This window comes from Cherax quadricarinatus, chromosome 46, assembly GCF_038502225.1.
Source record: "Cherax quadricarinatus isolate ZL_2023a chromosome 46, ASM3850222v1, whole genome shotgun sequence".
NCBI classification, from domain to species: Eukaryota; Metazoa; Arthropoda; class Malacostraca; order Decapoda; family Parastacidae; genus Cherax; species Cherax quadricarinatus.
Genome location: NC_091337.1, coordinates 12,894,987 through 12,906,312, shown reverse-complemented (window position 1 = coordinate 12,906,312; position 11,326 = coordinate 12,894,987). Strand labels below are relative to the sequence as shown.

At 38.2% G+C, this 11,326-nt stretch overlaps 1 protein-coding gene across 2 annotated transcripts in view; it reads right to left on the bottom strand.

Annotated features, from left to right (window-relative positions):
• Nucleotides 1-275: 275 nt before the first annotated feature.
• Nucleotides 276-11,326, bottom strand: part of rad50 (DNA repair protein rad50) — a 208,353-nt gene continuing 197,302 nt past the window's right edge. For both annotated transcript variants that reach the window (XM_070094544.1, XM_070094545.1), the window contains 2 exons: nucleotides 5,041-5,117; nucleotides 276-1,069 (listed from right to left, as the gene is read on the bottom strand). In XM_070094544.1, coding sequence (XP_069950645.1) covers nucleotides 5,075-5,117 — 43 coding nt within the window. In that variant the 3' untranslated portion in view covers nucleotides 276-1,069; nucleotides 5,041-5,074. The remainder of the gene's footprint in view (nucleotides 1,070-5,040; nucleotides 5,118-11,326) is intronic.

The window sequence follows — 11,326 nt, the reverse complement described above, 5'->3', positions numbered from 1 at the left end:
CACATCGACTCAAGGTTGAGGGACTGATTACCTCATTCTCCTCCTGTTCTTCAAGTTTGTCCTTTGTATGGACTGATGAAGCCACTGTGTGGTGAAACGTTTCCTCAATAAAGATACCCAAGAGTTGCACATGTGTCTAATTTAACAACGTGTCGGTTCTTTGAACCATTCATCTACAAACCTGAAGCAACTAAACCTAATCATATTTTAACACTTGGGCAATTAAAAAATATTCTTACAAATTCGTAGAGCATCAAGAGGATATTTGGAAAACATTAAATCTTTCAATTTTAATGGCTGCTAATTCAAGGAACTGGAGCTACCCTTATCTTCCTCATATCAAACCTGATCACTTCTTATTGCCCAGATGTATCATGATCCTTACAGGTTTAGTATGTGCCTATTAACTCAATCTGAGTGCAACTTAATGGCATCTTGGGGACCAAATTGTACAACATATTGGTATGCATAATTTTCATGACTCCATTTTAGGTCTCGGCTCAACTGTTTGGACTGAATACCACCTCACACATAGATAAAAAATTTAGGGCTAGCAAATAATTCCAGATATGCCCCTAAAGTTATCATAAATTTTGTGGAGATGAATCTTAAATTAACATACAACAGAAAGTCCAATATCTAAATATTTTAAACATATTAATTTTGTAAAAATATATACAAGCCTTAAATTTTTGTGATATTTATCCTCTTATTTGTCACAGACAGAGTACTTAAAATAAAACTTGAAGGCGCAGCTTCAAGAAGTGCAAACATGTACATAAAAATGAAAATAACATCAAATGCCTTAATTTTGTATATTTACATAAATTTTGAAAAACATCACGGCTAACTGAAACAGCTAATTGCAGCTTCTCCTTTCCTTGTCAACTAGTTCCAAAATAAAATCTGGTAGTTCATAAAAAGCCTTTAATTCACATGCATTTATCATTTTCATATAAAAAGCCTAACAGTGGCAGCAGAGCAACAACCATCAACAATCTTAGCGACATCTGTTGACTTATTTAACAAACTCCTGCATGTGTGTCTTGCCTTGGGTCATCAGTTTGCCCTGTAAAATAAATTTTAAATTTAAAATTATAAATGTTAAATAAATTTAACAGTATGATATTAACACAAAGAACAATTAATGATCTCTCTATTTCACACAATACCATCCTTTCTGTCTTCTTCACACTTATACATCACCTCTCCCTACATCACATGTCACACCTATGGCACAAGTATTGCAGAACCTATGAGACTAAGTGTATTTGGCAAGCTGATAGTTGAAAGGTGAGGGCCACGATAACAGTCTCTACCCCAGTAATCACACACAGCAGGTTAGGTTCTGAGATACTGCTGTAAAGTGAAACATAGCCTTTTCTCACTTTTAAATACATATAACACCCTGATAACATTTTTACACTATCATATATCAAGTAAGCAATAGAGCTAAGCCTAAAAAATGCATATACAGTACACACATTACCTTAAAATATTTTTGTTCTTCGCTTATGAGTGAATATATTTATTGTAAGAAGTCTGAATAAATGAAAAACCACTGAATAAGTGAAAACCACTGAATTAGCGAAACACTGTAAAGGAAGCACTGTAAAGCAGGGCCCTCCTGTACAGGCAAATAAATATAGGTGAGTAATCTCCATCTCCATCTCTCTCTCTCTCTCTATCTCTCTCTATCTATCTCTCTCTATCTCTCTCTCTCTATCTCTCTCTCTATCTCTCTCTCTATCTCTCTCTATCTCTCTCTCTATCTCTCTCTCTATCTCTCTCTCTATCTCTCTCTCTATCTCTCTATCTCTCTCTCTATCTCTCTCTATCTCTCTCTATATCTATATCTATCTCTATATCTATCTATATCTATCTATATCTATCTATATCTATCTATCTATATTTATCTATATCTATCTATATTTATCTATATCTATATCTATATCTATCTATCTATATCTATCTATATCTATCTATATCTATCTATCTATATCTATCTATATCTATCTATCTATATCTATCTATATCTATCTATCTCTCTCTCTCTCTCTCTCTCTCTCTCTCTCTCTCTCTCTCTCTCTCTCTCTCTCTCTCTCTCTCTCTCTAACACACCCACAGATCCCCTCTTACAACTTCTTACATGAACTAATTTTCTGAATGTTAACAAATGTTATTTAGGTAGTAGGTTGGTAGACAGCAACTACCCAGAGAGGTACTACATCCTGTCAAATGAGTGTGAAACAGAAGTCTGTAGTTGTTGTACACAATGATAGGATTGCTGGTGTCATTACTTTCTGTCTCGTGAACATGCAAGATAACAGGTACATCTTACTACTTCTACTTACACTCAAGTCTCACTACACAGGCATGTACACATACACGTATACATATCCATCTGAGTTTTCTTCTATTTTCTTAATAGTTCTTGTTCTTATTATTTCCTATCATCTCCATGGGAAAATGGAGAAGAATCCTTCCTCTACAAGCCATGCATGTCGAATGAGGAAACTAAAATGCAGGAAGCAAGGGGCTAGTAGCCTCTTCTGTATAAATTACTAAATGTAAAAACAAGAAAAACTTTTGCTGCTTCTTTTTCAGGTCACACTGCCTTGGTAGGAGACAGCCGGTGTACTAAAAACAAAAAAAAAAAAAAAGATCTGTTGAACTACTTATATAAAGGCATCCTGAAAAAACAAAAGTGAACTAAATATTAAATAAAATATTTTAAGTTGCAGAAACTGCAAGTTAAAGGAATCATCAATGACTTTCATAATAATTAAATGTGCATATCTTATTCTTTCAACAAACTGGCTGTATCCCACCGAATCTGGGTGACCCAAAAAGAAAAACAAAAGTTTCTCTTTTTTATTTTTTTTTATCACACTGGCCGATTCCCACCAAGGCAGGGTGGCCCGAAAAAGAAAAACTTTCATCATTCACTCCATCGCTGTCTTGTCAGAAGGGTGCTTTACACTACAGTTTTTAAACTGCAAAATTAACACCCCTCCTTCAGAGTGCAGGCACTGTACTTCCCATCTCCAGGACTCAAGTCCAGCCTGCCGGTTTCCCTGAACCCCTTCATAAATGTTACTTTGCTCACACTCCAACAGCACGTCAAGTATTAAAAACCACTTGTCTCCATTCACTCCTATCAAACACGCTCACGCATGCCTGTTGGAAGTCCAAGCCCCTCGCACACAAAACCTCCTTTACCCCCTCCCTCCAACCTTTCCTAGGCTGACCCCTACCCCGCCTTCCTTCCACTACAGACTGATACACTCTTGAAGTCACTCTGTTTCGCTCCATTCTCTCTACATGTACGAACCACCTCAACAACCCTTCCTCAGCCCTCTGGACAACAGTTTTGGTAATCTCGCACCTCCTCCTAACTTCCAAACTACAAATTCTCTGCATTATATTCACACCACACATTGCCCTCAGACATGACATCTCCACTGCCTCCAGCCTTCTCCTTGCTGCAACATTCATCACCCATGCTTCACACCCATATAAGAGCGTTGGTAAAACTATACCCTCATACATTCCCCTCTTTGCCTCCAAGGACAAAGTTTTTTGTCTCCACAGACTCCTAAGTACACCACTCACCCTTTTCCCCTCATCAATTCTATGATTCACCTCATCTTTCATAGACCCATCTGCTGACACGTCCACTCCCAAATATCTGAATACATTCACCTCCTCCATACTCTCTCCCTCCAATCTGATATCCAATCTTTCATCACCTAATCTTTTTGTTATCCTCATTACCTTACTCTTTCCTGTATTCACTTTTAATTTTCTTCTTTTGCACACCCTACCAAATTCATCCACCAATCTCTGCAGCTTCTCTTCAGAATCTCCCAAGAGCACAGTGTCATCAGCAAATAGCAACTGTGACAACTCCCACTTTATGTGTGATTCTTTATCTTTTAACTCCACGCCTCTTGCCAAGACCCTCGCATTTACTTCTCTTACAACCCCATCTATAAATATATTAAACAACCACGGTGACATCACACATCCTTGTCTAAGGCCTACTTTTAGTGGGAAATAATTTCCCTCTTTCCTACATACTCTAACTTGAGCCTCACTATCCTCGTAAAAACTCTTCACTGCTTTCAGTAACCTACCTCCTACACCATACACCTGCAACATCTGCCACACTGGCCCCCTATCCACCCTTTCATACGCCTTTTCCAAATCCATAAATGCCACAAAGACCTCTTTAGCCTTATCTAAATACTGTTCACTTACATGTTTCACTGTAAACACCTGGTCCACACACCCCCTACCTTTCCTAAAGCCTCCTTGTTCATCTGCTATCCTATTCTCCATCTTACTCTTAATTCTTTCAATAATAACTACCATACACTTTACCAGGTATACTCAACAGACTTATCCCCCTATAATTTTTGCACTCTCTTTTGTCCCCTTTGCCTTTATACAAAGGAACTATGCATGCTCTCTGCCAATCCCTACGTACCTTACCCTCTTCCATACATTTATTAAATAATTGCACCAACCACTCCAAAACTATATCCCCACCTGCTTTTAACATTTCTATCTTTATCCCATCAATCCTGGCTGCCTTAACCCCTTTCTTTTTAACTATAGTAATGTATACAGGAGAAAGGGTTACTAGCCCCTGGATTCTGGCATTTTAGTTGCCTCTTATGACACACATGGCTTACAGAGGAAGAATTCTGTTCCTCTTCCCCATGGAGATAAACAAGAAATAAACAAGAACTAATAAGAAAATAGAAAAGCCCAGAGGGGTGTGTATATATATGCTTGTACATGCATGTGTAGTGTGACCTAAATGTAAGCAAAAGTAGCAAGATGTACCTGAAATCTTCCATGTTTATGAGACAGAAAAGACACCAGCAATGTTACCATCATGTAAAACAATTACAGGCTTCCATTATACACTCACTTGGCAGGACGGTAGTACCTCCCTGGATGGTTGCCGTCTACCAACCTACTACCTGAGAAATGTGCATATATTATTATAAATCATACATGAATTCTTACCCAATATCACGAGTAGTCCTTATTTCCAGCAGAATCAGAGTTCAGAAATCTCACAACAAGAGATTGTTGACAAGCCCCTGTAAGCAATTAAAAAATTATTTAAGCAGCTTTAGTTATCTACTATTCTTTCGTAACCTCCACAGTTTGTTCTGTAATAACTCTTACTTTAGTTTTTATGCCTTCCCTTTTTTCTTTTACTTATGCCTGTTCCTACCATTTGCAAAAAATTTTATTCAGATTATTAACCTGGAGGATTAGTAACCCAGGATAACCCATGAAAGCTATTCACTGTGGCTTATTTCCATTGGGATCTTTTGATATTCTTTCCCAGCTCTGTAACTTGCTCAGCTATCAAAACTTTGGAGTCCAGTCCCTGGACCAATTATGTACCTCTGTAATCTTTTGACTACCACCCACAGGATGGGTATGGGGTGCATAATAAACATATTAAACTAACTAAGCTGCAACCCACAACAATCAGGTAAGACCCAGGTATTTAGTGCTAGATAAACACAGCCAATAGATTTAAGGAAATGTGCTCAAATTTTCCACTGTTCCTGGGTTTGAATACAAGAACTTCAGCTGTTAGCAGTTAGCTACAAGCTAAGTGCTTCTTCAATGAAAGCAAAAGCTTTACTATAGTCAACTCAGAATGTGGAATCCTTCAACAGATATTTAAACTGCTCCATCAAAGTTTTCCATCTCTTGAGGGTGGCACCTTCAATTGCGAGAGTCAGGTGTCAGACACATCAAAACATGGAGGATTGAGCTTTCATTACTCCTTCCACTGAATAACTCTCAAGGGCTTTGTACTAATACACTGTTAATAATACAGCAAAAATAAAATAAATAACATATATGGAGTATATGGAGAGTAAAAGAAAGGTAAAGAGAGTGGTGAGAAAGTGCAAAAGGAGAGCAGATGATAGAGTGGGAGAGACACTGTCAAGAAATTTTAATGAAAATAAGAAAAAATTTTGGAGTGAGTTAAACAAGTTAAGAAAGCCTAGGGAAAGTATGGATTTGTCAGTTAAAAACAGAGTAGGGGAGTTAGTAGATGGGGAGAGGGAGGTATTAGGTAGACGGCGAGAATATTTTGAGGAACTTTTAAATGTTGAGGAAGAAAGGGAGGAGGTAATTTCATGCACTGGCCAAGGAGGTATACCATCTTTTAGGAGTGAAGAAGAGCAGAATGTAAGTGTGGGGGAGGTACATGAGGCATTACGTAGAATGAAAGGGGGTAAAGCAGCTGAAACTGATAAGATCATGACAGAAATGTTAAAAGCAGGGGGGAATAAAGTTGGAGTGGTTGGTACTTTTGTTTAATAAATGTATGAAAGAGGGGAAGGTACCTAGGGATTGGCGGAGAGCATGTATAGTCCCTTTATATAAAGGGAAAGGGGACAAAAGATATTGTAAAAATTATAGAGGAATATGTTTACTGAGTATACCAGGAAAAGTGTACAGTAGGGTTATAATTGAAAGAATTAGAGGTAAGACACAATGTAGGATGGCGGATGAGCAAGGAGGTTTCAGAGTGGGTAGGGGATGTGTAGATCAAGTGTTTACATTGAAGCATATATTTGAACAGTATTTAGATAAAGGTAGTGAAGTTTTTATTGCATTTATGGATTTAGAAAAGGCATATGATAGAGTGGATAGGGGAGCAATGTGGCAGATGTTGCAAGTATATGGAATAGGTGGTAAGTTACTAAATGCTGTAAAGAGTTTTTATGAGGATAGTGAGGCTCAGGTTAGGGTGTGTAGAAGAGAGGGAGACTACTTCCCGGTAAAAGTAGGTCTTAGACAGGGATGTGTAATGTCACCATGGTTGTTTAATATATTTATAGATGGGGTTGTAAAAGAAGTAAATGCTACGGTGTTCGGGAGAGGGGTGGGATTAAATTATGGGGAATCAAATTCAAAATGGGAATTAACACAGTTACTTTTTGCTGATGATACTGTGCTTATGGGAGATTCTAAAGAAAAATTGCAAAGGTTAGTGGATGAGTTTGGGAATGTGTGTAAAGGTAGAAAGTTGAAAGCGAACATAGAAAAGAATAAGGTGATTAGGGTATCAAATGATTTAGATACAGAAAAATTGGATATCAAATTGGGGAGGAGGAGTATGGAAGAAGTGAATGTTTTCAGATACTTGGGAGTTGACGTGTCGGCGGATGGATTTATGAAGGATGAGGTTAATCATAGAATTGATGAGGGAAAAAAGGTGAGTGCTGCACTGAGGTATATGTGGAGTCAAAAAACGTTATCTATGGAGGCAAAGAAGGGAATGTATGAAAGTATAGTAGTACCAACACTCTTATATGGGTGTGAAGCTTGGGTGGTAAATGCAGCAGCGAGGAGACGGTTGGAGGCAGTGGAGATGTCCTGTCTAAGGGCAATGTGTGGTGTGAATATTATGCAGAAAATTCGGAGTGTGGAAATTAGGAAAAGGTGTGGAGTTAATAAAAGTATTAGTCAGAGGGCAGAAGAGGGGTTGTTGAGGTGGTTTGGTCATTTAGAGAGAATGGATCAAAGTAGAATGACATGGAAAGCATATAAATCTATAGGGGAAGGAAGGCGATGTAGGGGTCATCCTCGAAAGGGATGGAGAGAGGGGGTAAAGGAGGTTTTGTGGGCAAGGGGCTTGGACTCCCAGCAAGCGTGCGTGAGCGTGTTAGATAGGAGTGAATGGAGACGAATGGTACTTGGGACCTGACAATCTGTTGGAGTGTGAGCAGGGTAATATTTAGTGAAGGGATTCAGGGAAACCGGTTATTTTCATATAGTCGGACTTGAGTCCTGGAAATGGGAAGTACAATGCCTGCACTTTAAAGGAGGGGTTTGGGATATTGGCGGTTTGGAGGGATATGTTGTGTATCTTTATACGTATATGCTTCTAAACTGTTGTATTCTGAGTACCTCTGCAAAAACAGTGATTATGTGTGAGTGTGGTGAAAGTGTTGAATGATGAAAGCATTTTCTTTTTGGGGATTTTGTTTGTTTTTTGGGTCACCCTGCCTCGGTGGGAAACGGCCGACTTGTTGAAAAAAAAAAATTCAATTATAATTATTATTCAAGCTTCTGAAAGTACCTAAAATATCTGAGATTTTACATGGGTCAAGCTGTTCAAGAAAAAGTATTAGAGTGAGCTACATACAAGGACATGTAGTAAATATCTGGTATACAGTATACTAGTGTGATGTTCCTGAAAAATGTGAATACAGAACTGATGGGCATGGACATCTTGCATGGGTCATGCTGAAAATAAGCTGTTAAAATGTGTGCTTTTATTCTTTGTCTCCTCTCCACAAACTTTCCAAAACATTATTGAAAACATAGTGATCCCACAGGATACCATCAGTCATCTTTGTTAGCAGGATCCAAGAAGAGGAAGCAGAAAAAGTGGCAGCTGGTAGCAGTAGTTTAATAGGAAGCAGTATCAGAATGGGAATAGGAAATGGCAAAAACAGTGGTTGGAAGGATTGTGTGTGAAAGAGGAAGATTCAGGCTTTGTATTACATTAAGTAATTTTCTTGGTTTTGTAACACAAGGGCCAAATTTTCCTTCACCTTCCACACTAATCATGATACCCTACATATCCAGCTTTCCTTTGTAATTTAGTCTTCCTTTCAATGTAAGTTATAAAAATTTTTTTTAGCTTGTTGACTGTCTCCCACTAAGGCAGGGTGACCCAAAAAAGAAACACTTTCACCATCATTCAACATATAATCACTGTCTTTGCAGAGGTACCCGGATATGACAGTTTAGATGTCACTCCAAACAGCTAATGTCTCAAACCCATCCTTTAAAGTGCAGGCATTGTACTTCCCACCTCCAAGACCCAAGTCCAGCTAGCCAATTATATAAATTATCTCCAGTAAAGTGAGAGAGAGAGAGTCGAGTAGGTATAGTGAATAGAAGGAAATAGAGTGATCAACAGTGTGAATAAGTGTCAAAATGAGAATGAGTGAATGAGAATGAGTGAATGTGAATTAGTGAGTGAAAGGGAAGTGTGTGAAAGACAATAACATTACTTCAAGAGTGGGAATGAATGGGCCCTGGAGGGCAGAAATCAGAAATGCTAGTCAATATTAGTTAAAGAATCTGTGCCAGGAGCTATGCCTCAGCTCCTGCAAACCCAACTAGAAGAGCACTATTTAATGTGAAGAGAAAATATGAGTGTGTGTCTCTAAAGTGTCTTTCAGTGTCACAAAATATTTGGAAAAAAAAAAAAAAAAAAAAAAAAAAAAAAAAAAAAAAAATCCTTGAAATGATAAGAGAATATTTTCCCGATGCCAATGACACAAAAAAATACGAAATTTGATGGAGAACTTACGGAATTACACTCTTGCAAAGTTAGTGATTTCGGCGATATTTACGAATCGGCGACTTCGCCCACTTTGAGCCCTATTTTTGGCCAATTCCATTGTTTCAGTCAACCAAACGCATAGCTATTTCTTTAGAACTCCATCTGTTCTATTGACTGAGTACAAGAAACCACCCATTTACTGATTTCAACTACCCAATAAAGTGGTCAGAAATTGGCAATTTGGTCAATTTGCGTGAAATTGGCCAAAAAAATATGCCAATTTCAAAATAGGGTCCAGAATGAACAATGGAGACATTCCTGGCACTAAAATAACATTTTCTCTGTTCATCAGTCATGTCTCCAGGCCCCTATCTAGGGATAGGATAGGCCTACACAGGACAATAAAAATGAGGTCAACTAGAAACTACAGTAAAGAAACACTGGTAAATAGGCTACACAATTGTGACAGGACAGAGATAACAAGTTGCACGGACGTAAACGATACCTGGGAAAAATTCAAAACAATGTTCACTACCATCCTTGATAATATTGCACCAGTTAAAGAGGTTAGGATTAAACGAAGAACTGAACCCTGGATGAATACTGAGATATTAGATAATATGAAATTCAGAGACCAGCTGCTAAAAAGATTTAAAGCAAACAGACAGGATATTGCAGCACTAAATGAATTCCAAAGGGTGAGGAACAGAGTACAGAGACTTATAAAAGGAGCAAAGGCAAAGCACTACTGCTCAAAAATTGAAGAGTATAAGCATAACCCCAGAAAGCTCTGGCAACAACTAAAACAGTTGGGGTATAGCCATAAGCCAGTAGATAGGTCTAACATAGTACTCACTATCGATAATGAGGTATGCCACGAAACATCTAAGGTGGCAAATTGCTTTAATTCATACTACACATCTGTTGCATCAACACTAGTAAGTAAAATACCTTTAACACAGACTCTGATAAGTTTCAAACATACTATACCAATAAAGGGGTAACCCCAAACAGTTGTCAACTAGTAAGTGTATCTCATGACTTTATTCAAAAAGAACTAAGCAGGTTAAACCCAACTAAGAGCACAGGCCCTGATAACATCCCGTCTAAGTTCCTAAAAGATGGTGCTTCTGAACTGTCAATCCCTATTGCTCACATAATAAATCTATCAATCACCACTAATCCCGTACCGGAGGGGTTCAAGGAGGCCAGAGTTACTCCTATCTTCAAGAAAAATAGTAGGTCTGATGTAAGCAACTATAGGCCTGTTAGTATACTCAGTATAATATCTAAAATTCTAGAGAGGGCGGTGTATTCTCAAGTAGTTAAGTACCTTAATGACAACAACATTCTCCATAGCTATCAATCGGGCTTTAGAAGATCCTACTCAACCGACACCTCCCTTATTAATCTGATGGATTACCTGAGAACTGAAATGTCAAAGGGGAACCTCATAGGTATGGTAACCTTAGACCTGCAAAAGGCCTTCGATACTGTCAACCACAATATATTATGTAATAAACTTCAAGCTATCGGTATAGGTTCTGTAGACTGGTTTAAGTCCTACCTTAGCAACAGGAGACAAATAGTCAAAATCAACAAAACAGAATCAGAACCCCTGCCGATAACATGTGGAGTTCCCCAAGGTAGTATTCTGGGTCCCTTATTATTCTTATGTTATGTCAATGATATGCCTATCAGTGTCAAGTGCAAACTCCTACTGTATGCAGATGACAGTGCTCTGTTAGTGTCAGGTAAAGACCCACAAGATATTGCTAATGTTTTAACACTGGAACTGGAGTCCTGCAGCAAATGGTTAGTAGACAACAAACTATCATTACACCTAGGGAAAACTGAAGCCATTCTCTTTGGCACAAAACATAAACTGAGAAGGGTAAATAATTTTAATGTTCAATGTAATGGGGAGCCCATCACTTTGGTTTCATCAGTAAAATATTTGGGAATCCCCTTTGA